Raw genomic sequence first — 27,829 nt, 5'->3', positions numbered from 1 at the left:
CATATATTTGAAAACAGTCCATTAATCAGGAATGATTAAAGAAATAATAATATAGCGATATACTGGAATATCAAGAATACCGGATATCAAAAAGGATGATTTACATTCATGAATAGTAAGATCTTCCTATACTGTTTCAAAAAATGTTGGAATGGCTCAGAGGTTGAGTGTCGACCTATGAACCAGGAGGTCACGGTTCGATTCCCAGTCAGGGCACCTGCCTGGGTTGCAGGTTCGATCCCCTGCGTGGGGTGTGCAGGAGGCAGCCCATTAATGATTCTCTCTCATCATTGATGTTTCTGTCTCTCTATGTCCCTCTCCCTTCTTTTCTGAAATCAATAAATATATATTAAAAAGAAAAAAGTTATATAAGTACACATCATCATGAGGGAGAAAAGATACCCATTAATCTATTTACAGCATCTTTAATTTTTAAGATTTCAAACCATGGGATTAAAGTGGAATACATGAAGAAACAGATAGTTCCTTTAGAAAAGTAATTTCCTTTAAAAAATGGGGGAGGATTAAGGATCAGAAATATATTAGGTTCTTGAGATTCACAGACTGAATAAGCAAAAAAGTCAGTTTATAACCACGATTCTCTAATTTCCAAATACTCTTATTAAGAAATTTGTCCTGTAAGATAAATTACAGCAAGGTTGGTATTTCCTGTTAATTACAGTAATAAGAACAGTGATAATTTATTGAGTGGTATGTGCCCGATACTGTGCTATGGGCTTTACATATATGAAATTAATCCTTATTGCCCTGTAAGGTGCTAGTTCCAATTAATTGATAAGGAAACTGAGGCAGAGAGAGGTTCAAAACTTGCTGAGGTGACACAGCCAGTAAATAGTTGGGCTGGATTTCAAACTCAAGTATGTCTGACTTTAAAAGCTCATGTTCTTAGCCATTCCACACTCTATTGTTCCTTCAAAGTGAGTATACCTCTAATCAATACAATTTACAGAACATCTAAGGCATTGTGTTGTCTGTGTGTATGCGGGGGAGGGAAATAACAACGAAGAGCAAGGAAATTCATGACATTTTCTATTCAATACTATCTAGTTTAGGAGGTAAGAACTGTATGTAGCCATATGGAAAAGAATGGCCCGGCTGGCGTGGCTCAGTGGTTAAATGTGAACCTATGATCCAGGAGGTCACAGTTGGATTCTCGGTCAGGGCACATGCCCGGGTTGCGGGTTTGATCCCCAGTATGGGGTGTGCAGGAGGCAGCCAATCAATGAGTCTCTCTCATTATTGATGTTTTTCTCTTTCTCTCTTCCTCTCCCTTCCTCTCTGAAATCAATAAAAATATATTAAAAAAAGAAGAAAAAAAGAATGGAGGCAGGTATTAGGAGAGGACAGGGAATGTGGCTGAGTGCTTACTATAATCTGGGTGCATCTTCTCAGCACCTAGAGAGATAAATGGTGCTACTGCAATTTTATACATGAGACATCTGGAACTCAGAGAAGCTAACCTCTTGCCCAAGGTCAACACAGCTAATGTGCAAGAGCAGTGGCTGTCCATCAACAGGCTCTGGTGAGAAGGAAGAGCTTTGGGGAAATATAACACTACATATAATTGAGACATTTCACATTCATAACAACATATATAATTTGGGTAAGTTTATCATGGATATGTTTGACAGTCTTAACAGCTGTCATATACTTACTTGAAGAGTTTATTTTTTTTGGAAAGGATAGATTTTAGCTACCTATAACTGTTATTTTTTTTTTTCTGGCATTACATTAATTTTTTTTTCTGTAGTAAATTTAAGTTTTACAGTTGCTCAAAAGATTTATAAGTGTCATTTTCTTACTTAGAAGATAATTACAGAAATCCTAACTTATTGCCAATCAGTAATGCCATTTTTATAATGTCTAACATCTGTATTCCTCCAGCACTTAAAAAAATTATAATAAAATTCTACTTTCAAGATGTGTAAAGCCTTTAGCAGGAGCAATGTTGACATAGCCCTGCAGAAATACCAATGAATCACCACCCACCACAAACCTCTGCTCTGTTCTTGCTGTCTGCAGGCGCTGCTCTAAGTGCTTTGACATGGATTTCTCAACATCCCTACAAGTCAGGTATTACTCTTATTATTATCCCTTAGAACAGATAAGAAAACTGAGGCAAGTGGAGGCTAAGTAGGTGTTTCAAGATTACAAAGCTAGAAAATATACCATGCAATCTGATTGCAGAGCTGATATTCTTAAGACATTTCATCTTTGGCCAAAAGGACATCTAAACTAAGCAAGAATCAGTATTTTTCCTATGTAACATGTTCTGGAAATGTTTGTTCAGGGCTGACCCTTGTATAAACAACTCTTGGCTTGTTTCCATATGCTAACCTTGTGACCCTCAAACCCAGAGGATCTATGAGAACAACCCCTAACTGTGGTTGAGTCTGTTTCCCACAGCTTTCATTTGTTGAATCAAAGTTGCTTCCAGGGACAGCCTGTCAACTTCCTTATCCTTCTTTCATGGCTGCTCTCATTGTCAATCAAATCATCTCACAATAGGCTCTATTCTCATTTCACTTCTATTTGATTTTGGGGGTTTTCAGTAGTATTTTTTTGGTTTATAAGTCCATGCATTCTACGGAGAACAGTTACAAAACCTTCTCAGCAAACAGCTGCTCCTAAATTTTCTCACTGAGCCTCCTGTGTCTTTACCTTTCACGCATTCCAGTCCCCTTTTGGGTAAGGGTGGCAATTCTTTGAAGCTTTGTGCTTCTCTTTGAATCATCTGACCTCACTCTGTATGTCAACCTCAATCCCCATGCTTTTGAAATTTTGATTGTAAAAAGGTCTGACGCTATTAAAAAACCCACCACCAGTCAAGTTCACAGATCATAAAAATAAATGCCTATTTCTTTTTAGATTATTTTATATGAGATAATTGACCTTGGCACTTTTCTCCTGTTAATATTCAAAGTAGAGATAACCAAACATTCCTCGCTGGAGCTTTCTTAGCCTTCCCAGGTGAGATCACTGTGCCCTGGCACCAGCTGGTGGACCAGGGAAGAGCTCTCTTTACTGCAGGATTTAGGAGGCTGCTGAGGATCTGAGAGTGCTACTTCTCCATAACTGACATTTATGGGAGATAGCTTAGAGTCCAGCGGTTCTCAACCTGTGGGTCACGACCCCTTTGGCGGTCGAACGACCCTTTCACAGGGGTCGCCTAAAACCATCCTGCAAATCAGATATTTACATTACGATTCATAACAGTAGCAACATTACAGTTATGAAGTAGCAACGGAAATAATTTTATGGTTGGGTCACAACATGAGGAACTGTATTTAAAGGGCCAGAAGGTTGAGAACCACTGGCTTAGCCCCTTCACACTCTGTAACTAACACAGGCATTAGCAATAATATGATATGTACAAACTGAGCATACAAAATGTGGGTTGACATGACATACGAAAATGTCAGGTTACATTAATGAAGTTTTAAAATTTCCAAATTTTCTCATAAATTATACAATCAAGTTCAAAAGACTATACATGCTTATATAATTTCCCTCCTTTAAAACGACTTTATTGGACAAGATGAGAGAGGGAGAGAGGAGAGAGGAAAGGGGAGCGGTGAAAGACTGACCGGCACTTTTAAGCAAAGTTACTAAGGATATCAACAGGCCAGAAGTCAGAATGTTTGCATCAAATTTATAGTTTCATCCTTTTGTACCAAAAAAGCTGAAAAAGCTAGTATGTTAAAGTTACTTTATTTTTCTTTTCTGCTTCAATTTCCTCCCTTCTGTTTCAAGACTCAAAAGCACTATTGAAACTCCAGGAAAAGGCCTGCAGAGCCTTCCAGTGTCCCCTCCCTTTCAGCACCTGTCCATAGACCCGGGGACCTGACACCTTGTGCCCACAGCTGAAGTCACGTTGCCTACAATTCCTCTCCCAGCATTTCTCACCAGAACTCCTGGTAATCAGGTTTTTCTCCCTTGCATGCCAAAGAAACAGCTCTTTCCAAAGTCACCAGTGACTTCTGCATTGCCAAGTCCAGTGCTTAATTCTCAGTCTACAGCTGCAGCAGACCTATGAGCAGCAACTCACACAATTCCCTTCTCTTTGAGGAACTTCCTCCATTTGAATTCCAGGACCCAGCTCTCGCTCTCTCTCTCTCTCTCTTTAAAAAAATATATTTTATTGATTTTTTACAGAGAGGAAGGGAGAGGGATAGAGAGTTAGAAACATCGATGAGAGAGAAATATCAGCTGCCTCCTGCACACCCCCTACTGGGGATGTGCCCGCAACCAAGGTATATGCCTTTGACCGGAACCGAACCTGGGACCCTTCAGTCCGAAGGCCGATGCTCTATCCACTGAGCCAAACCGGTTAGGGCAGGACCCAGCTCTATTGCTGCTTCTGCTCTCTCATTGACCATTTTTTCTGTCTCCTTTATTTTCCACCTGAGCATCTGAATGCTTTTCTTTTCTATCTGCATTTACTTTCTAGGTGATCTCACTCAGACCCAGGCCTAAGTACAATTACACTGATATTAAAATTTATATCTCCTGCTCTAAAGGCCAGGATGTATATCCAATTGGCTACTTGGCATCTCTACGTAGATATCTAGTCAGTTTCTTAAACTTAGGTTTCTAAAACTAAACTCTCTTTCTCCGTCCAATATGCTCTCCAAGCAGAAAATTCAACCTCTATTCTTCTGGTTGCTCAGGCCAAATATCATAGTGGCATCTTGATTTATACTTTGTCATCCAACCCTCAAAAATTATGTTTGAAGATGCCACCTTCAAAATACAGTAAAAGTCCTCACTTAATGTCATCGATAGGTGCTACAGAATCCAGACCCATCTACCCTGACCTCACCTCTTACCACCCTCTCCTGCTCATTCCACTCAGTGACCCAGGAGGACAAAAACTGTTTTTGGTTCTGCTGTAACAGTCGAACTCCAATTTCTCACTGACTTGCCCCTTTCTTGATTCTTTGCTTAAATTTAAAAGTTACTTTATAAGAAAGGCTACCTCCCTCTCCAACATTCTGTTTCCCCTTTCCTGCTTTATATTTCTTAGCACCTGTCACCACATGAAATGTTTATGTATCTCCTCTGACTAGAATGAGAGAAGGGGCTTTGCTGTATCCTCAGTGGGTGGGTGTGGGCCTTAAATATTTGCTGAAGGAATGAATAAATGACTTAGTGAGAGAGAGAGAGTGGAGTTCAGATCAATAATTAATTTCTTTCCTTACTTTGGTGCAGTGAATAATCTCCATGAAGAGATTACACTGTTGACAACACAGTGGCAATTTCAAAGCAGAAACAAAAAGCATGGAAGAGGAACAAATAATTCAAGACTATGGTTCCTTCTCAGGGATGGTATAAGAATCACCTATAAAATTAAAAAAATACACAGGCCCAAGCCTAATCCTTGAAGAATCTGATTTAGGAGATGAAGGAGGGGCAGGGTAACTGTATTTTTAAAAGTTCCCCAAGTGATTCTGATGTCCAATCCCTGTTAAAACCACTTACTCAAAAGAAGTGTCTCAAAAGGCATGTGGTAACTATGCAGTAAGTAAAATAACACACATTTGTTGTTTTCAACCCACATACCTGACTGGGGACTCAAAAATATAGTTGCTTTTTGTTTCTTTTTGTCTTCATGTAAAAGCACTGCCTAAAAAATGAAATACACTGGTTTACAAAATTGAAAGGAATAGCATCTGAAAGAGCTTTAAAACTGTAACCATATCCAAGGAGAGCTGAAATTAGGCATGTGGGTGGCAGAATTTTGCAAGTTACTGAAAAGCGAGACACATATGCAGGGATCCTTAAAGCACGCCCTGCCATCCCGGGCACAGCAAGCCTCCTCACCACACTGTGCTGAGGGCAGAGGGAGGGAGCCGGGGGGTTAGCCAGAAGGAAGGAGTGAGGGCCAGGGCCTGCCCAGCACCTCGAGGACCCGGCACACCTTGAGGACCTGGCACAGAGCTGCTAGCACCCAGTAAAGGTTTGCTGACTAGACAGATGCTGGAAGGCCTTCTTGCTTAGGTTTGAGCTAGGTTTACCTGAACAAATGTTTCAGTTGGTCTCAAAGTACTAGATGAAGAAGGGGATCCACATACCCAATGTGATTTAAACATACCTAAGAAAGAAATCGGCACTTTTTGTTCCTACTTTAAATGGAAAGCAGTAGCCCTGTTTTCAAACTTGCACAGAAAGCTTGTCTGCTGATATGACAGAAGCTCTACTGAATATATTGCGTGGACAAAATAATAATGTATTTGCAGAAATGAGAGGGAGCAGCAGAACTCTTAGATAGGAAGCAGCAGCTAATTATTTTTCATTGCAACTGGAAAAAATTCACCACACTCCAGCCCACTCTTCCCTTCTTATTTTACTTTTATAATATGACTACTTGACTTAAACTGTACATACTGCATTCTGAAGTAACCAAGACTAATGCTTCTGCTTTGGTTGGATTATACACCACCCTCCTGCCCCCGCCGCGATATCCCCTTCCCCTCTGATCTGCTGCTGTCACAGCCTGACAGAATCACTGCTCTAATTGTTTTGAGAGCTTCACTATTAGACAACTTAAAACTTGCTTCTAGCTAAAAAGAAGCAATCCATCCATGCTGGGGACCACAGGGGCATTCCTTCACCACTCCGTTGTACCAAAAAGGAACACAATGACAATGTGTTTCAGCTATTAGTAACACAGACCTTGAGTTCCTCTGAATGGTGGCCTACAAAAATAACTGTGGTAAAACTTTATTACATCTCATCTACACTGTTTACAGTTTCCTCATCTGTAAACTGGGGATATCAATAATACTACATTTGATGGGGTTGTGGTGAAAATTACAAGAACTTACCCATGTAGTTAAAATAGTGCCTGGTCTATATTAAGCACTCAGTGAATGTTAGTTATTGCTATTATTTTGAATTCTCATAATTATATTTATCTCATATAAAAGAAAATCATGTTATTCTGGCATTTGTCCCACATTAGGGCAAAAGAGCTTGAGTTTGAGTTCTTTAGAAGCAGGGCAAGGTGTATCTTTCATAAATGTTTTAAGTCCTATTTTAAAATCAATAATTAATTTAAAAATATACTCCTTTTCATATAAAGCTTCTTTTTGGAAAAAGAAAGTACAGGTGATCTATAAGTTTCCTGTTTTAAAAAGAAAGAGACAAAAAAGAAAGAGACACCATATTGCTGATTTAATGAACTGGGGAAGAGGTTATTAGTGTTCCAGGAACAATAAACACTGGAATGAACACCTTAAGGAAACTATCAGCAGTGCTAACTTTTGTATGCTGTTCACAAACATATACAGTTGAGGACAGAAATAGGGTTACTATTTTAATAAAAAAAATTATGTCTTAGAGTCTCTTTTCTAAACTAACCATATTTCATCCACATTCACAGATTTGTTCTAAAAAAAGTGAAAGTGTATAAACTGCTTATATATATACAAAGGCACCCTTACTCTTACTAGTCTGTCAAAAAGGTACCTTAAATATTTGAGCCATTTAAGATAATGTGTCAATTCAGATCCAACAACTTAAAGAGGCAAGATAATGGATGATTTTGAACTACTGACTTATGTTTTTCCTCATCATAATCGTCATACTTATTGCAGAAAAGTATTTCAATGATAAAATCCAAAGACAAACCCCTCCTTAATTCTCCTCTGCAGTTAGAACCACTATTAACTGTATAACCTATTTCCTTATAGTCCCTTTTCCACGCATGTGCATGTTATGTATTTAAATAGAAATACATGTGGCTCAGTGAACACACAGTTTGGCATCCTGAGACTACCTGACGCCTCCTCCATGGCTGGGCAGTGCTTTAACTTCAAAAGTGCCCACACTGAGTAGCGAAGCTCAAGTTACAGTTTGTCTTATGGTCACTTAGGCTACATTTTTTAGGTACTGGGAATGACCAGGTTTTCATTTTATTGATAATCTTATTTAAAAAGTCAACCAAATTACTTTCATAAGCTTCTAAATAAAACAAGGAATTAAGTGTTTAAGACTTACATGAGATAAGAATTAAAGGAGGAGAGGGAATCTCACTTTCTTAAAAAAAAATATTTTTGAGTCATTAGATTTGTTAAAGAAATAAATAGAACAAAACTCTAAAAGGATTTCCCTTGAGATGTGATTGGGAACATCAAAGTGTGACTGGGGTGCATACCTGGAGAGCCTTTGAACTGTGGGCATTCCTTTTTAATGTGCCCCTCTCGTCCACAAATAAAACAACGTTTTTCTCTCAAGTCTTTGTCATCCTGTCTCTTCCACTTTTCCGCCAACGGCCTGAGCATCTTCTCTCTCCCCAGATCGACAACTGCCTTCACCGGCTTGGCTTTCTGAGGCGTGTACTGCACGGGCTTCTCCTCTTTTGAGGACACCTCCCTCTCTGCACACTTGTTTTGAACTTCTTTGTCATCTTTGCTTCTTTTGTCCTTGTTCTCAGGGTATCTTTGGTTTGGGGTATCTTCCTGATCTCGCCGTCGCCTCACTCTGTAGAAAATGATATCATACTGGTAGGAAAAAAATCCAAACAGAATTCTAACAAAATAAGACAATTCCAGGTTTAGGAAATAATGAGAAACAGAAGGCATTAAAGGGCAACCCCAGAATTTAACAAACTTAAATCTATTTTTTTCTACTAAGAAGCAACCTCAGGGCTTAAGGGTATTTTTCCTTTTTATTTTCACAATTACTCCAGTGCTCTAAAACCAATTAGTGGAACTCCTTGATATTGATGTAATGAAACTTGTCCTTGGGATAATTTTTTTAGAACCTTTCTGGCCTGCTTAGCATTCTTTACTAGACACTGGAAATTTGAGATGTGAAACTTTAAATACATTCATTCACATGCCTAGAAAAGGGACCAGAAGGAAATAGGTTCACAAGCAAGTGATGGTTATAAGGAGATTTAGGGTCTTAAAATATTAAAATCATTTTTTTTCTTGCCCATGACCAGTGACTATATTACTTGAGTAAAAAAAAAAATGTACTAAATAAGAGCCTTAAATTTCAGATGATGACCTGTTTTATTTTTGTTGTTGTTTGTTTTTGGTTAATCCTTACCCAAATATATTTTTCCCATTGATTTTTAGAGAGTGGAAAGTGGGAGGAGAGAGAAACATCAATGTGAGAGAGACACATTATTGGTTGCCACCCATACACGTCCCGACAAGGGCCAAGGATCCAACCTGCTACCCAGGTACATGACTTTGACTGGGTATCAAACCCATGACCCTTTGGTCCCAGGGCCGATGCTCTAAGCACTGAGTAACACCAGCCAGGGAGATGATAACCTGTTTTTAAATGAGCATATTATCATCCAAGTAAAAGCACCACTACCACCCCAAACAATATGTTCAAAGTGAGCATCCAAAACCATGTCCCTCTGTCCTCCTGCAAACAGCAGAAAGCATGGTCACCAAGCTGAGTAGGTCACCATAGCAATATTAAGGCGTACAAGTAAAACTGTGTACAAGTGAAAGGGTCTTATAGTCCGAGACACTGTCAGTGAGTCCCAATCCCAACATGGCACGCCTGTTACTGTACATTAGAAGTGTAATTGACATCCTGAAGGAACCAATTTTACTTTTCATTGACTGAAATGATTCTGAACTTCTCACTGCTGTAAAAGGGAAGAATTTTAGTTTCCTCTTTTCTCTTCCATCCCAACTGGAGAGGGCGATAACCAGATGACTGAGTAATGATTAGGGCCATGACCAATATTAGGAAAAGGGACCAGGCCTGAGAGACTGTCGCCGTTACACTGGAGTCAATTCTCATTATCTGTATGTAAGGCCATATTTTAAATCACCTCATTTTCATTAAAAAAAAACCTTAAATTTACCTGAGAACTGCTGAATTTCCTAAAAGTTTATTTTCTGTTACAATAGAACCTCATTTAAAAACTGGTACATTAAGAGCATAAAATCAAAACCACCACTTTTGAACATTTACTTACTTTCTCCTCAAAGGACAGTCCTTCATGAAGTGTCCAATTTTCCCACAAATTCGGCAACATCTATCATTTGGGGCCAACTGTCCTTCAGTTAGCACATCTGGATCAAAAAAGTACTCCTAGAAAAACATAAATATATACAAATATGAAGTATTACTATGAGATCAAAACACAAAAACTAACCCGACAGCAATCAGGTATCTTATATCTCAACATCAACATTATCATTAACTTAATACCTATTATTTATACTGGTTAATTTCAAATCTAAAACCATTATGAGGTCTAAATCAGGATTTTACCTAAACTCCAATTTTATGTATCCTTTTCATCACACAGCACTCTGTTTATCCTTAACCACAAAGGTAGCTTTTCCCCAGCAATTCTAAATATAAGAGCATCACATAGCCCAGAAGTCAGCTGCCCCAGGACTTGGAGGGAGCTGAGTCCAGGTACAAAAGTTTCCTTGCTCTAAAAAAAGAGAAAAGCTAACACCTAATGAATTGAGGAACATGATTTGCATATACAGATTACAGAGAAAAATAAAGAGGCTATGTGTTGTTGTTTTATTTCATTGTGGTTTCTGAAGGGAAATATCAGAAGAAAGGAAAGACAATGGTCTGGACTCTAGCCCCTTTACCACTGAAATGAAGGTGGGGGACCAGCAGCATCAGCATCACCTGGGAGCTTGTAAGAAATGCAAAGTCCTCCTGAGTCAGAATCTGCATTTAACAAAATCCCCAGGTGATATGTTTGGACAAGTTTCAGAAGCACTGACAGACTACCACAGCAATATCTACAACTAGACGTTCACATGTAATCAAATGCTGAATATTGCTACACACAAAACAGTTAAGGTTCATTAAAAGTGTATTCAGAAGATTAATGCAGAAAAATAATAACTTTATTTTAAAAATACAACCCTCTAGCTCTGCTCTAGCTGGTGTAGCTCAGCTGATTGGAGCATCGTCCCATGCACTGAAGGGTTGACAGTTCAATTCCTGGTCAGGGCACATACCTGGGTTTCAGGTTCGATACTCAGACAGGAGGCAACCAATAGATGTTTTTCTCATACATCAATGTTTCTCTCTCTCTCCCCCTTGTCTCCCTCCCCCGCCCCCCCCCCCCCCCAAATCAGTAAAATATATCCTTGGGTGAGGATAATAATAATAACTGAAATACGTTATGTTTATAATGCAATTTTGTTTTTAATGAGTGCGGCTCAATAGAAACCTGAGCATTAGTTTATATGAGAACAGACAGTTCTAGTACAGGCAGCACCGTCCCATTAAGGGATTTATTACTCTTTGCAAGTACAGTAATAAACAAACAAAGGAAAGTCTAGACTTCATATGGATGCCCTTAGGCATGTGCAAATGGCTTGGCTGAGACTGGCATGGAGCTCAATGCTGGTGGTGCAGCAATGCCACCTATATGTCTTACCAAGGAAAAGCAGCAGCACCAAAATTATAAATCTTCCCACCCAAACTACACCTCTGGCTATTTTTCCCCATTCTTCTGATGAATTGTCTCAGAGCAGGGATTTTTTTAAAAAATGTATTTATTGTCTAAAGTTTTACATATGTCTCCCTTTTCTCCAACTGACCCCCCGCTCCCCACCCCACCATTCCCACCTCAGGCAAGCCCCCAAAAGCAGGGATGTTTTAGAAAGGGTTTTGAGGGATTTGTGTTGTAATTGTTTATCTTGGTGGCTAGACTCACCAGATATTCAGAATATTAAAGTTATTACTGAAGTAATGTGTACAAATTAAATGCTTAATATGGGCTTTCAGAATTGTTTTTATTTTTTTTATTTTTTTTTATATTTTATTGATTTTTTACAGAGAGGAAGGGAGAGAGAGTTAGAAACATCGATGAGAGAGAAACATCGACCAGCTGCCTCCTGCACATCTCCTACTGGGGATGTGCCCGCAACCCAGGTACATGCCCTTGACCGGAATCGAACCTGGGACCTTTCAGTCCGCAGGCCGGCGCTCTATCCACTGAGCCAAACCAGTTCGGCTGTTTTTATTTTTTTTTATGTCCAACAGATGCTTACCATTTTGGAGGGGTAGTCCTTTGGAAATCCTTTGACTGGAATACCAAATACTCTTCTACCATTAATAAATGCTTTCATTATAAAATTGGTCACTAAAAAGAAAAGAAAAAGAGCTCAAGTAGGTGAATTAAAAAGAGATCACATGAATATCTATAAACAAAGTTAACTTACTTTTCCTTGATAATCCAGCTCCAAGATTATGATTCAAATCAAAGGGATCTAAGTAAAAAAAATGAGAATAAGATAATCAAATGGAAAATGCCACTATTCATACAATAAATGGTTTATATAACAAGTGTTACATAATTTATCATTATTAAAAGTATTAAATAACTACCTTCTTAATGATCTTCAAATTTGTTATATAGTTAAGTAATATATATTCCCAACTACAAGGCAAGTTTTTTTCTCAAAAGTGTCCATCAGAAAAGAGGGTGTTGCTTCATATTTGAATTCTTATAAAATCTTTCACATTATGAAGAGTTGCTTTATTTTGAACAATAAAATACTATTTGGAGAAGACTAACATTAGCCTGACATTATTTAATGCTAGTTTTTGAATGTATATAGAGGTCACAAATATATTTAAAACATTTTAGCACTAAATGGTCCCGCCAATTAATAAGCTTTTTAAAGACCACTTTAGAAAATAATTCATCATGGATATCACAGAATGCACTCAAGTGATAAATTAAAACACACATAGCAATAGCTACTTGGATCTCAATTTCTAGTAAAGGCTTCATATAAGAATTCCCATATGATCTTAAATATTTTCACTCAAAACATCTTAGATGAGTGGATATCTGTTGTGTTCTGGAACACTATTTGTTAGATGATCCAGAAAGTGGTAGGAAGGATACAAAAGCTGCTGATGTCAAAGATGTATGTGGGATCTGAATAAACTGGTTCATAAAATAAATGGGGATAAAGCATGCTTTCTAAATCAAAATACTTTATAAATGATTTAAAATAAATTTACACTCATGATAATTCATAAGTGAAACATAATGTGTAGATATTTAATTTAATTATTTCCTGTAAATGCTTAAAAACATATTCAAGAAAGCAAAAAACACAACACAACAAAACAAAAACCATTCCAAAATCTTTTGGAGGGGTATCAACCCATTGTGATTTGAATTCCATTTTATATATTTTCACATTATAAGACTATCAATAGGTAGATAAAAGTTTAACCTAGAGCAGCGATTTTCAACCCATTTGTTGCCACATGAATTTTAAAACATGCGATACTTGACGTAGTCAGGGGGACTGACCTCTTTTCCCTTAGACTGTCAAATAAAAATATGACAACAGCCAGCACAATAGCCATTTGATGTGAATGAGTCAAAATTATACCAATTTTTTTTTTTTTTGCCAAATCGACACAAAAATATATTTTTTGGTGTGTGCAGAATTTTAGTAATTAGTTTATGTGTGCCATGAGATGAAAAAGGTTGAAAGTTGCTCACCTAGAGTAACACATTATTTAGGTGATATGACTCCTGATAGGTAAAAACCCTCCATTAATAGCAAATAAAGATGTTGAAAATTCACTCTTATTAGGAAGGTTTTAAAAGTCATTTATTTTGAAGCTGGCTTATGTCTACTAAGTGTTCAATGATAATAAAAGATCTGTCACGGTGACCAAAGACATAATGTGAGAGGATCCACATAAAGGCATCAATCATTTAAAAGTAAGTGTTCAGGTGGGAAACAGATGCCTCCACCTGACGCAGGCAGTACCGGAATGGTGCACTGCACACCCTAATCAGTGGCTCCGGGCTGCCCTCCTGGAGAGATGAAGAACAATGCCCTCTTAATTCAAACTCTACATTCTATGCAACTTTAAGTTTTGATCTTATTTGTACCTTCAATAACAATGTATTTTGAGGTCCACTGTTTCTTAAAAGTTGTAAGCAGACTTTTTCTTCTGATGCTAATAACATGTTCTTTAAAATCAAAGTCCTCTGTGTAGAAACGAAGAAGTCCCAGCCAGAGCTGCCCAACAGATTCTGTATTACTTCCATATTCTGGCCAATAGGTGGGCTAGAAAGAGAAGAAAACAAGGGATATCATGCCCTATAGTAGTGTTAATGTCAATATTCACTTGTATCTTATGAAGTAAATATGGGCTTATTTCTAATTAACTACAGTTTAAATACACAAAATATGTAATTACATAACTTCTTTTACATTTTAAAATACCACCTACCTGAGTTTATTAATCTTCACCCTATGACTTGGGATAGGGAGAGCTCAGGGTTTTTAATGTCAAACCTCAGAATGCATGCTAGTTGAAGAATCTTGAAATAAACTTCAAGAGCCTTGGTGATAATTATAAGTCTTTCCAAGTTATGTACAGAAATTACAGAGCAAATATTCATTTATTTGGAAAAAACTACCAAATTATTTGAAATTATTAGGCATTAAAGAACTTGGATATAGTCCCTAAAAACTCACCTGGCTTAAAAATGTTTTCAACTTCAAAGGAAACATCTGTATATGCTAGTTTTTTTGTTTTTGTTGTTTTGTTTTTACTATCATAATATAAATAAATATAGCAAATGATAATATAGTTGTTGACCATCTATCTATACTACACATAGTATAGCTAACTATTAGTCACGGATGTAAGAAAAAAATCTTTACTATTAAAATACGTACCAGTTCATCTATTTGATCAAAAAAATAAATATTCCAGCCATCAACAAATATTTCAGGTTTCTTTTCACCTTTGTATATCTGCAATTAATTTTTAAACTATTAGTATGGATTACAAACTTAATGCACTGATACAAAACTTTAGAAAAATTGTTAAAATTTTAACTATAGAACCAGAGAATTTTTCAAAAATATATTTTAATTGATTTCAGAGAGAAAGGGAGAGAGGAAGAGAGAGAGATAGAAACATCAGTGATGACAGGGAATCACTGACCGGGAATCAAACCATGACCTCCTGATTCATAGATTAATGCTCAAGCACTGAGCCATGCTGGCTGGGCCAGAACCACAGAATTTTTGAGAAGGAAGAAGGCTCAAAATATCACCCAGCTTTACAGATAAGAAATAGAATTTACTTTATTAATACCTCTTGAAGGACAGGAATGACTGGTGGTTTCCTCTGCTGGAGAAAATATAGCACCATAAGTGTGTATGCATATGAAGATAAGCTGCCTCTGGATGCATCACCAATATCACACATCTGGAGGGAAGGAAAATGAAGATCACAAAGGAAAGATTACCAATGTTTTCTGCTTGCAGCTATTCTATTATCACTAAAAGTAAGTGCTTCTACAGGGCATTAATATAAAAATTACATTTTCAAATGCTAAAATATGCCAACAAAACCAAATAAGAAAAAAACAAAACCCCAAATAAAACAAAGAACCCAACAAAGCAGTGGAACAATCAGTCACAGCAAGATCAGATAATCATGTAAAATTTAAGACAAAATTTTAGCTTGCTGAGTAGGGCTTCCCAAATAGTTAAAAGAAGCTTTTGACATGGCTAGTCTTAAAAAAAAAAAAAAAGACATGTTTTCAACAAGGTCTGAAGATGCAATAAAGTTTCCTAATAAGGTACAACTGAAAGCATACTCACCTTTGTAAAAACTTTCATGGTATAGCATAAATATTTCACTCTGGGATCAATGGCTGAATAAGCAAATAAAAGCCTTGTGTTATGAAGGGCCTGTTAAAAAGGAAATTATACTATAAGGCTATCATTTAGAAGAAAAAGTTTTAAGCTAGAATATTCTGAAAAGATTTACACTGTAATTCATTTTAGAATAAACACACTTAGACTAAAACTAATATTTCTTACCCCCAAATAAGCTTCAGTAACTTAAGAGATAATAATTAAGAATTGTAAATGAGCCCTAACCGGTTTGGCTCAGTGGATAGAGCGTTGGCCTGCGGACTGAAGGGTCCCAGGTTTGATTCCGGTCAAGGGCATGTACCTTGGTAGCAGGCACATCCCCAGCAGGGGGCGTGCAGGAGGCAGCTGTTCGATGTTTTTATCTCATCGATGTTTCTAACTCTCTATCCCTCTCCCTTCTTCTCTGTAAAATCAATAAAACATATTTTAAAAAAAGAATTGTAAATGACATTTGATTTCATGATTTCCATTATGTTAATACTAGAAGACCCAGTGTGCACTGGTGGGGTCCCTTAGCCTAGCCTACACCCTCTTACAATCTGGGGCCCCTCGGGGGATGTCGGACTGCTGGTTGCCGGGATCAGGTCAAAATCCCCCAAGGGATGTAGTAGTGCCTGAAGTGGCAAGCGGCTGGGGAGGAGCCTGAGCCTGGGCAGGGCGCCGCACTGCTCCCGCTCATCATGGCCAAGCTGCACCTGCTGCTGCTTGGTAGCGCTGCCATGGAGATGGGAGGTGGGAGAAGATCATGCTGCCGAAGCTGTGTTTGCCAGCCATGAGCCCGGTGTCTGGCACCTGTTGGTCAGCTGAGCGGTGCTTCCGCTGTGGGAGTGCAATGACTACCAGGGGGCAGCTCCTGCGTTGAGCATCTGCCCCCTTTTGGTCAGTGCACGTCATAACAACTGGTCAAACAGTCGACCAGTTGCTTAGGGTTTTATATATATATCGATAGATGTCCTTAGTGTTAACATTCCTAAAAAATAAGGGCTATTAAAATAATCAGTTTCCTGAATATAATGAACAACCTAAACTGATTAACAAAAATAGATCCAGAGATGTAGAAACACTGAACAGACCAGTCAAAGCTCAGAGGGAAGGTGTGTGTGTGTGTGTGTGTGTGTGTATGCGTGCGTGTGTGTGCACATGTGTGTGTGTAAGAGATCAACCAAAGGACTTGTATGCATGCATATAAGCATAACCAATGGACACAGACAGTAGGGGAGGGGGTGAGGTCATGTGCTAGGGAGTGGGAGCAGCCGGGGAGAGGTCAATGGGGGAAAAATGGAGACATATGTAATATTTTCAACAATAAAGAATTTAAGTAAAATTAAAAAAAATCAGTTTCCTGTAAGTAGATGGATGATTCCCCCAACCTGCCCTGGCATTGCCCTTAGGGGCCAAAGAGGTGCTATAAAGCCCTGAAACAAACCAAGTATGAAACAGATACACACACACACACACACACACACACACACACTCTCCAAAATTAAAAAAGTTCAAGCCAAACAAAGGCGCCTGCCACTCTGACCTAATTTCAAATGAATATTAATATTAACTTAATTCTCTGTTATACCCCCAGCCTCACATCACTGCCAGGTACAGAGCAAGCACTAATAACTACTGAAAGAATGAATGCATTGGAATGAATGGCTTAAGAGACATTTGTTTCCCTTAATCTCCCTAGAGAAGCCGCTATATCTTACCAATGTGTTATACAAACTGATGTCCACTTCCAGACCACTTCTCAAATGGTAGAACTTTACAATTGGCACCTTTGCTGTTGTAATAGGCAAGATGTTTCTCAGACCTAGGTTGAAACGAGAGTGTCATTAAATACAGCTGGGCACAGAAGCTCTTATGTGAATACCAGAGGCCCGGTGCATGGATTTGTGCACTGGTGGGGTCCCTCAGCCTGACCTGCTCCCTCTTGCAATCCAGGACTTCTTGGGGGATGTCAGACTACCTACGGGGCCTATGGGGATCGGGCCGAAACTGGCAGTCTGACATCCCCCAAGGGATGTAGCAGTGTGTGAAGCAAGTTGGCTGGGGAGGAGCCTGAGCTGGGGCTGGGCAATGCTCCCGCTCATCCCAGCCCTGCTGCACCTGCCAATGGCTGGGAAGCACTGCCACAGAGGTGGGAGAGGCACCCACCGCCACATCTGCGCTCGCCAGCCAAGAGCCCGGCTTCTGGCTGAGCGATGCTCCCGCTGTGGGAGCACACTGACCACCAGGGGGCAGCTCCTGAGTTGAATGTAGTATGCTCCCCTGGCAGTCAGTGCACGTGATAGCGACTGGTCATAACGGTTGCTTAGGCTTTTATTTATAGATATCAATATGGATGTATACTTAACTTTATTGTTATTCCCACTTTATAGATGAGTAACTGAGTGCTAATAACGAGGTTGAGTGACTTTCTGAGATCACATAGCCAGCAAGTGGGGGAGCCAAGATTTAAAACCAAGAGAATTTGATTCCAGACCCCCCCGCCCCAATTACTCTGCTATACTGCCTCTAAAGTAGACAGCCTTTTCTTCACCTACTTCCCATTCCAGAACTTGACACTGTTAACCTTAATGACACTTATAAACCCATCCTCTAGGACTTATTCACAGCACATCCTGGTTTTATTCCAATGGCTCCTTTTTCAGTGTCCTTCCTTAATTTCTACACACAGAAATTAAAGTGTAGTCCTCAATTTCTCTCAAACAACAATTCCCTTGGCCTCTTTACTTTTCTCTTTCTTCGCTTCTCTACTTCTCTCTCTTTAAGGCTTTCAATGCAAAACTTCTATTTTGTTCTATAATCCTGATTGACAATTCCATATTTTTAGTTTCTTACTAGAGTGCTATCTCTTGGAGATTATACCTTCATGGCAAACTAAACACCTCCACACTGGTGTTCTCTGCAAATATTCCCATTTCCCAAGTACCCAGACATCAGCCCGAACCCTTACTTATTTCCTACTTGTAGGTACCAAATCTAAGAAATTTTCCTTTGGAATCTCTGGTCTTCTTTTCCTTTTCGGACCACTTGGACCTGGATAAGGTCTTTCTGCTCTGTCCTTGGGTTATACCCTCCAACAGAGACTATGCTAGTTGCCTAAAAACCTCAAGTTATGCTTTTATTGGGTCCCTCCTCTCCTGAAGAAACTTCAGTGGCTTCTTAATATCTACAGACTTTACCTTATCTCCTAATAGTTTCCACTTGAAACTCCTCTCTAACTGTATCAATCTTCTCACTGTTCTCCAAAATATACTATACTCCATTCTAAGGAAAGACTTCTCTTCCTATTCTTTTCAAATCATATTCATCATCATTTGAGATCAGAACAAGCCCATCTTTTCCATTAATCTCCCCTATGCAACAATTTCCCACTCTCTCCTCAGAAGTTATTTAATACTTATTAATATTAATAAGACACCAATTCTGCAAACATAATATACATAAGCCATGATGCTGTTTTATTGGCATTAGTAAATTCTAACTATGCAAAATACTAATAAAAAGATGAAAATAGCCTTAACTGGTTTGGCACAGTGGATAGAGCATAGATAGGCCTGTGGACTAAAGGGTCCCAGGTTTGATTCTGGTCAAGGGCACATACCCAGGTTGTAGGCTCGATCCCCAGTAGGGGGCGTGCAGGAGATAGCCAATCAATGATTCTCTCTCATCAGTGATGTTTCTATCTCTCTCTTCCTCTCCCTTCCTCTCTGATAATAATTAAAAAAAAAAAAAAGGGCCAGCCTTTAAAAAAAGACGAAAATATTTTTAGGACTCTCTTCTTCTCTCTCTCTGCCCGCGCCCGCTTCCTTTAGGTGTGTTTCTTTTTTACTTTTCCTAAGCTCCAACGGCCATTCTTTTGCCTCTGTAGCTTATTTCCTGAGCCCATGCAGCCCAGCTAGCTCACTTCCTCCATGGCTCATTTCTACCTCTGATTTTCTAAATAAACTTTTGCTTGTAAATCAATAAATCTATATCTATATTTATATGTAGAAAAAATTTACAGAGATACCTGAATGTTTTTTGAGGACTCTGGCCAATTCTTCAATAGTTCTTATACAGTCCAACCCCTGTAACAAAAATGGCAAAGTACTGAACCAAAAATGAAAGATAGGTTTCTAACCTAGTTATAATTTCTAGTACCTTCAGAATAATAAAATTAATTTCGCCTCATTTTTTTCCCCTTTTAGGTGAGCATTAATTAGTATACATAGCAAATATCCTAAAGATACCCCCCTCCCCCCAAATACAGCCTACTTAATTAATTGCTTTTGGAGGCTCAACAGAGGCTGAAATTGGAGCCTCCAAAAAAGTCTCTGAACCAGTGAGGACCTCCATTTTTCCCTCTGGGTAATTATGTCACCAAGAAGAACCCTATGTGCCAGCATAAATAAGAGGGAGCTTCTATGCCCTAATTCATTCTGGGTAGCCCTTCATTATTGTTTCATTAAGAGCTGAATGACTGCTGTGGAGAGTGATTAAGCTCACATTATTTTTCCATAGGACTAGACAAAAATATAATGTACAAAATGAAAGTCATATGGCAAATATGAATATTTCTAATAGATCATACTTAAAAATATTTCGGCTGGCCCTGACTGGTTTGGCTCAGTGGATAGAGCGTCAGCCTGCGGACTTAAGGGTCCCAGGTTCAATTCTGGTCAAGGGCACCAAAAAAAAAAAAAAAATAATAAAAAAAAGATTTCGGCTGACCCTTTCCAACATAGGTCTTTTCGAAGGTTATATATGTCCCACAATACACTGAAATTTTATTTTAGAAATGCCTTCAAAACTAGTTTATAAATCATGTAAAAATTCCATCTTGATGATGTACATTAAGGTCATTCTAGGTATCGATCCCAATATTACTTATCTACCTTATTCAGCAAAGTTGGGCCTGATAACTTTGCTATTTTCCCAAATCAGATACATCCTCAAAAGACAGACTTGAAACTAAGAGAAGGCATAAATAGATCTTGGGCAACAGCAGCATCACTCATGTGGATATATAGTATTTGCACTGTTGCTAAAAAATCTTTTTAAGAGTAGGGATTTGGTACTAATCAGATTTTACACCTTTTCACAGTATTTTTATTTCATCTTCACCAGAGCTGGCAAACCTTTTGTTTTGTGGATCTTATGGTCTGTTGCAACTACTCAGTTCTGCAGTTAGAGTGAAAGTGGCAGTAGAGTATATATAACTGAAGGGTTGTGGCTATGTTCTAATGAAACTGTATTTACAAAACAGGCAGTGGGCAGAATTTAGCCCGTGGACCGCAGTGTTTGCTGACTCCTGACATACATGATCCAGGCTGATATGCGTAACAATCTCCTGAAGCAAAAGGACCAGAATTACCATTTCCATTTTGTAGATTATCAACCAAACACCACATGTACAGGGACTGATAAAACCAAGTTTGTCTTGAATCCAGGTCACTGGACTACAAGTTCAGTACTCTTATCATTATACCACATTACTGCCTGCTAATCTAAGCCTAGCTGCTATGCCAACGGGACACTGGAGACACTGGCTTGGCTTTCTAGAATCCCCAGAAGTTGTTTTCAAATTCACTTTGTACTCTAAGTTGAAAGTATAAGACTTTCTAACCCTTACATCCACTCTAAACTTCTTACTATATTTGGTCAGACTGTGCCCTGATAAATTTGGAGAACACCAAGCTATACTGTCAAAGTTATCAAATCACACTGCCACAGCAAATGGAAGTGTATGTGGTCACTGTACCTCAGCAGTTTCAAGTCCATTAATTGTCATACAGACGTCAAGATCACTCTGTTTGAACCCAAATCCATTTTTGGAGGAGCCAAACAAGCTCAATTTAGTTCCTGTTAGGGATATATGAAAAGTAATAATTAATTAACTGATTACATTTACTTTTTGGATCAAAAGGTCCCTCTCACAAATCAAAATATCCAGTTAACTATCTTATATTAATCACCTAATTATGTCCTTATTAATCAGTCATTTATTATATTTTTCTCTCAAACTTTACCTTAAATAAATACAAGTTGTACATGGCATGAAAGATTACCAAGTACCACTTTATTCTTAAATGTAAGGATATTGCCTGGTCAGCGTGGCTCAGTCATTGAGTGTTGACCTATAAACCAGAAGGTCACGGTTCAATTCCCAGTTAGGGCACATACCCAGGTTGCAGGCTCGATCCCCAGTGTGGGGTATGCAGGAGGCAGCGATCAAGGATTCTCTCTCATCACTGATGTTTCTATCTCTCTCTCTCCCTCTCCCTCTGAAATCAATAAAATAAAAAAATAAATAAAGAAAAAATATAAGGACATTTTGAGGAAAATGTGGATCTCCTAAACATATTTAATACTGTAAGCTTACTACTTTCTAAATAAATTGACTTTTTAGAGGTGTGAACTTTGACTCTAAACATAGTCCTCAATGAAATTCACTTCGCGACATCTGCTAAGAGAAATCCTACATCACAGCTGTCTTCTCTGTTGGGAAGCTAGGACCGAGCCGACCAATGGCCACCCTAGGCATGCCACCCACTGAAGCCCTGTCCCCTTCACTGCAAGATTACGTTCTCTTTCTCAAAATTAACGTGACTGCAACACATGGACGCTTTCTGAAGGAAGCTCACCCTACCCTTCTTTCCTTAAAGGTAAAAAGTTAGTTACCTGGAAACTCCTGTCTTATGAAACTTTCTAGGTTTTGCCGAATATGTTCACGAGCTTGATCTTCTAAAATAGTTGGAGAAAAATCCTCTGTTTTAAATAAAGAGAAACATCAGAAACAAAGATGTTCACATTTTCTGAAAACTATATTTTTAATAAAATGAAACCTAATAGGCTTACAGAAAAAAAAACACCCTAAGTTTTGTGTCTTCTCAGTAGAAAGCATGTAAAATAAAGAAGATGCCTTTAAAAAAAGATCTATCACCAAGAACTGCTTCTGAAATGGAAACTAATCTGAGAAGTACTGCCTTTCAGAGACGCAGGGTTCTCCAAAGGGCAGCCTTCAGGAAACTCTTCCAGAGGGTGCACACAAAAGTTTGTGAGCATGTGCATATATACACTGAGTGGCCAGATTATTATGACCACCTGACGTTTGTAGGCAAATTAGCTATAATTTCGTGCTGAAGTTGCTAGAGGGCCAGACCATTATAAATAGGGAGGCAGGTTGTTTACCACGACAGAAGTGATTTTTTCCTAAGGATATGGGTAAACAATGCGATTTAACAGCCTTTGAACGTGGGATGGATATATATACACACACACACACACACTCTGAGTGGCCAGATTATTATGACCACCTGAGGTTTGTAGGCAAATTAGCCGTACACTGCATCGTACGGGAGATGGAAGCCAAAGGCCGGTTCGAACACCTTTGCTGTCTGCAGTTACCAAGATAAAACATCTCCAATTCGCACAAGGATTGGACAGTCGAGCATTGAAAAAAAGTCATGTGGTCCGATGAATCACGTTTCCAGTTGCATCATGCAGATGGCAGAGTGAGAATTTAGTGGAAACAGCATGAAAGCATGCACCCTACATGCGTGAGAACAACCCTTCAAGTTGGTGGGGGCAGTGTTATGGTTTGGGGCATGTTCTCCTGGCATTATTTAGGCCCTTTAATTCGTGTGGAACAATGTCTGAATAGCACAACATACCTAAGTATCGTTGCTGATCAAGTTCATCCTATCATGTTGATGGCATATCCCAATGAAGATGGCTTCTTCCAACAAGACAATACGACATGCCACGATGCTCGTATTGTGCAGGAGTGGTTTCAAGAACATGAGGGAGACTTTAACTTGCTTAGGTGGCCCCCACAATCACCAGATCTCAATCCAATTGAGCATTTGTGGGACGGAGTTAAAAGAGCCATCAGGCAGCTGGTTCCACAACCATCAAATCTCACAGAACTGAACAGTGCTATTCATCAGGCATGGTGTCAGATTCCTCGCATCACCTTTCAACATCTCGTGTAGTCAATGCCAAAAAGAATTGCCGCAGTACTGAAGGCAAAAGGTGGCCCAACGAAGAACTGATGGGGTGGTCATAATAATCTGGCCACTCAGTGTATATATCCCATGTTCAAAGGCTGTTAAATAGCATTGTTTACCCATACCTTCAGAAAAAAATCACTTCTACTGTCGTGGTAAACAACCTGCTTCCCTATTTATAATGGTCTGGCCCTCTAGCAACTTCAGCACGAAATTATAGCTAATTTGCCTACAAACGTCAGGTGGTCATAATAATCTGGCCACTCAGTGTATATATTCAAGGAGGACCTACAATTTCCTTTCATAGGTTATAAACTCCAAAAAGGCTTAAAAAGTAAATCACTTGTTAAGAATGGTCATCTTTTAGCACACAGACACCTCAAGATGTAGCACTGTGATGCTTCCAGTTCTTCTCTAAGTAGCTGCATCCCTTTCCTTTAAAAGATTCTTCTTAGTATAAATTTAAACCTCTGCATACCAGTGCATCCCAAAACCAATGTTTCTTAAAGTGCTGTTATGTAGGCTATTAATTAGTGTTAACCAAAAGTATTCTATGCTCAATTTTGGAAATTGGGATTAAAGAGTTTAATAAATTCTTTACCATAACATTTATCAAAAGCCTTTATTATGCTACTGTGCCCTGTGTTCTCCGAGGGAACAGTAAGTAGAGTTATTCCCTACGTGACCCATAAAATATTTCTTATCACAAAACTAGAGGCCCAGTGCACAAATTTTTGCGGGGGGGGGGGGGGGTATCCCTTGGCCTGGCGATCAGGGTCAATAGGGGCCAATCAGGACAGGCCGGCCAGCTGGGGGAAGTGACTGTGTGAGGTTGGCTGTGGCAGCGCACTCACCACTAGGGGGCAGCTCCTGCATTGAGCGTCTGCTCCCTAGTGGTCAGTGCGCATCATAGGACCGTCAGGTCATCTGGCTGTAACAGTCACTTAGGCTTTTATATATATATAGATACTATTAACTGTACCTAGAAACACATTTCAAGAAATTCCACTTGAGAAATGATAGTACTCTAATTAAAGCCTTTAAAGATTCTCCTCCCTGTCTTTAGCAATTATTTATTATGTGTCCCAAATGGAACAGGATACAAAGAACACTGGATACAATGGGGAACAGAACAGATTTAGTTCCTATAAAGAAGTTAGAAGGTTAGTGATTCAAGTGACTCTTGAGAAAACATCAATTTAACAAATCAAAAGAAATGTTAACAACTTACTATAACACTGGATACAAACTTGATCTAGGATACTTGTAAATTTGGGCGTCAATGGTGGCAAAGGTTCCAGCTGGATTCTTTTGAAGTCTTCAGGGCAGTCCTTCTTTAGATGACCCTCTCGTTTGCATAAACTGCACACTACTGTAGGAGACTGCAGGAGGAAGGCAAAGCAAAACAAGACTTAAGATAAAACTTTATTTGCCAAATAAAGGGGCCGTAAATCTTTTTTTTAAAAATATATTTTATTGATTTTTTACAAAGAGGGAGAGGGATAGAGAGTTAGAAACATCGATGAGAGAGAAACATCATCAGCTAAATCTTTTCTTTTTAAAGTACACAGTCTACTCTTCACATTCCAAAGGAATCCTCCAATATAATAAAAGCCTAATATGCTAAGTGTCTGGTCGTCCATTCAACCAATCAAAGCATAATATGCTAATGATATAGTAAGGCTACTCAATTGCTCGCTATGACGTGCACTGACCACCAGGGGGCAGACGCTCTGACTGGTAGGTTAGCTTGCTGCTGGGGTCCTGCCGACTGGGACTGGGTGAGATGGGCCAGAAATGTCCTGGAGCCCTCCTGCGGTCCTTCCCTGGCTGACCAACCTCTTGCATCCCTCCCCGGCCCTGTGCAATTGTGGGGTCCATCAACCTGGCCTGAACCCTCTCACAATCCGGGACCCCTCGGGGAATGTTGGAGAGCCAGTTTCGGCCCTATCCCACAGGCCAGGCTGAGGGACTCCACTGGTGCATGAATTCTTGCACCGGGCCTCTAGTGAAAATATAAAGTGCAGCCATTCCAAGCTATCTGAGATGGGGACACCTGAATGGCATACTCAAGAGGAAAAGGCAGTTATTTTCACTACCAACAGTATTCCCTTTCTCCTGTGCAAATTCCCATGAGACTAAGGAGGGAAGTGAACCAGTACTGGAGTTGTAGACCAACTCATTAACCACTACCAAAATGGGGAGTGCCCTGTTCTAGTACATAAAATTGTAATCACATGCATTACAACTGTTTCAATTCTCCCAGTTCTATGTCTAAGACTGGCACTGATTACCTACCTTGCCTTTGGTGAAGGTGAGCTTACTAAATTCATAGAAGTTAGATGGATCCATGGTTGAATTTTCTTCACATACATTTTCCTCCTTAAGACTGATTTTATTAAGTTCTGTTAGTAGAGCTCCATCCACATCTTTTCCACATTCTTTCGAGTCTTCATACTTAGACTCGCCTACCTCCTCATCCTCTTCAGATAGGGCATCCTCATCCCCTGATCCAGTGTAGGCATTGTCTAACCCATCTTCATTAGCACCATCGTCCTCATCTTCTTTTCGGGTAACGCCCTCCTCCTCCTCTTCATCAGAGTGAATGACTCCTGAGGTCTGACTCCGTCTTAAAGGGGCAAAGTGGCTTAGAGAGTCTTCTAGTTCATCAACATCTAAGCTTTCTTCATCAACATCTACGTCATTATCTAAAGTAGCAAATCCATCGCATTCTTTAGCTGTAGAGCTTTGGAAGCCTTCTACATCCAAAGTGCAATCTGCCTCAGTATTTCCTGTGCTACCAGAGGTGAGAGGCTCTCCACGTTTGCTGCTGCATAAATCTCGAGCATCAGCAGTCAAAGGATGCTTGCCCTCCCTTCCAATTTTTTCTTTCTCAGTTTTACCTCCAGTTTCTCCATGGTGTACATTAACATCCTCATGATTATCACAACTAACTTCTACCTCGATACAACCTGTGTTTCCCAGGTGGACACTGATGTCTGTGCTTCCTGTTCCCTCTGTTGGTGGGCTTCCAAAGCTTTCAGCAGTCTCTTTAAGAGTAACTGGCTGTGCTGTGCAGGTATTTACAGCTGAACTGGGAGCACTGGGACCTTGAGCAACAACTGACTTTTCGAGTTTATCATTTTTTGCTTGTAAATCTGGATCATGCTTTGCTACTTCTTTAGAATGTTCTGAACATGTAACAGTACTCAGAGGCTTCGGAAGGCTAGATTTTGTAATTTTGTGTGGGAGAGCAAAATATTTATATGTTGTTCTTAAACAATGAAGTATGTATTCAAACACAGGTTGACTATTTAGGGTTCTTGCCACATTCCTTTTAACAGAGTAGGGATCTGGAATGAAAAAAAAAATCTATTGCATACATTTGTATTACATGTTTTAAAAATTAGCCTGCTCTAGATAAAAATAGACAACAAATGAACAATTGTAAAATTCAGCATGTATCTTAACTATGCTTTTAAAAACTTAAAGATGGGGAGTAAGAAGATTAGAGTTTAAGAACAAAAAGAAATGTTTTCTTAAATATCTGCTCTATGAAGAGAACCCATTCTGTTCTGAACCAGTACCCCTTCCCTATTTTGTTCTATGACTGTGGGGATAAAAAAGATGTCCTGAGTGTGGCTCTTGTGCCTGGGGAAGTGAGGGCTTTCCACCAGGTTCTGCTAAGTGCTCTGCCTCCCGACTCAGCCAGGCTGTGTGGTTTGTACAGCTTACCTCCACTCTTCTGCCCTGGGAAGCCCCATCACTGAACTGGCTGGGCTGAATTCAGGGGCGAGAGGGAGGCACCAGGAGGAGACACCACTTCTCTCAATCTTTTCTCCTCCCCTAGACTCCAGCAGGTTAGGTAATTGGCCAGAAGAGCTGAGCCAGAGAAACTGCAGGGGAGGGTTTAAAAAGGTGAGATCCCTATGACTGTACAAAGAATTTATGCAAAATGCAAAAAAACCCCTCTTATGCAATATAAAGCTTGAAAAAAATCAAGCAAAAATAACAGAATTCCATTTAGGAGATTCTTTAAATTATTTAAAGGAGGAGAATTAAGATTTCTAGAGAGATTTCAACCGCCTGACTTTGAAAAGCTGAGAAGAGATAGTCCATTTAATGAAGTTTATGGGGCACATCAGTGTG

At 39.2% G+C, this 27,829-nt stretch overlaps 1 protein-coding gene across 7 annotated transcripts in view; it reads right to left on the bottom strand.

The window, feature by feature from the left end:
* TUT7 (terminal uridylyl transferase 7) overlaps window positions 1–27,829 on the bottom strand; it is a 57,310-nt gene that overhangs the window by 4,973 nt on the left and 24,508 nt on the right. For 5 of the 7 annotated variants that reach the window (XM_070431399.1, XM_070431396.1, XM_070431401.1 and 2 more), the window contains exons 13-28: window positions 25,979–27,033; window positions 24,912–25,062; window positions 22,353–22,439; window positions 21,433–21,533; window positions 19,702–19,759; window positions 17,393–17,496; window positions 15,636–15,725; window positions 15,124–15,237; window positions 14,700–14,777; window positions 13,904–14,081; window positions 12,201–12,248; window positions 12,030–12,121; window positions 9,974–10,089; window positions 8,180–8,505; window positions 6,039–6,115; window positions 5,584–5,647 (exon numbers count right to left, since the gene is read on the bottom strand). In XM_070431399.1, coding sequence (XP_070287500.1) covers window positions 5,584–5,647; window positions 6,039–6,115; window positions 8,180–8,505; window positions 9,974–10,089; window positions 12,030–12,121; window positions 12,201–12,248; window positions 13,904–14,081; window positions 14,700–14,777; window positions 15,124–15,237; window positions 15,636–15,725; window positions 17,393–17,496; window positions 19,702–19,759; window positions 21,433–21,533; window positions 22,353–22,439; window positions 24,912–25,062; window positions 25,979–27,033 — 2,739 coding nt within the window. The remainder of the gene's footprint in view (window positions 1–5,583; window positions 5,648–6,038; window positions 6,116–8,179; window positions 8,506–9,973; window positions 10,090–12,029; window positions 12,122–12,200; window positions 12,249–13,903; window positions 14,082–14,699; window positions 14,778–15,123; window positions 15,238–15,635; window positions 15,726–17,392; window positions 17,497–19,701; window positions 19,760–21,432; window positions 21,534–22,352; window positions 22,440–24,911; window positions 25,063–25,978; window positions 27,034–27,829) is intronic. The other 2 variants (XM_070431403.1, XM_070431402.1) reach the window with 2 other exon arrangements.

Source organism: Myotis yumanensis, unplaced genomic scaffold (assembly GCF_028538775.1).
Source record: "Myotis yumanensis isolate MYYU_CA2020_CCGP unplaced genomic scaffold, mMyoYum1.0.hap1 SCAF_12, whole genome shotgun sequence".
In the NCBI taxonomy this organism is placed as follows: domain Eukaryota; kingdom Metazoa; phylum Chordata; class Mammalia; order Chiroptera; family Vespertilionidae; genus Myotis; species Myotis yumanensis.
The sequence above is the reverse complement of the archived record's forward strand: the minus strand, read 5'-3'. Positions and strand labels throughout refer to the sequence as shown.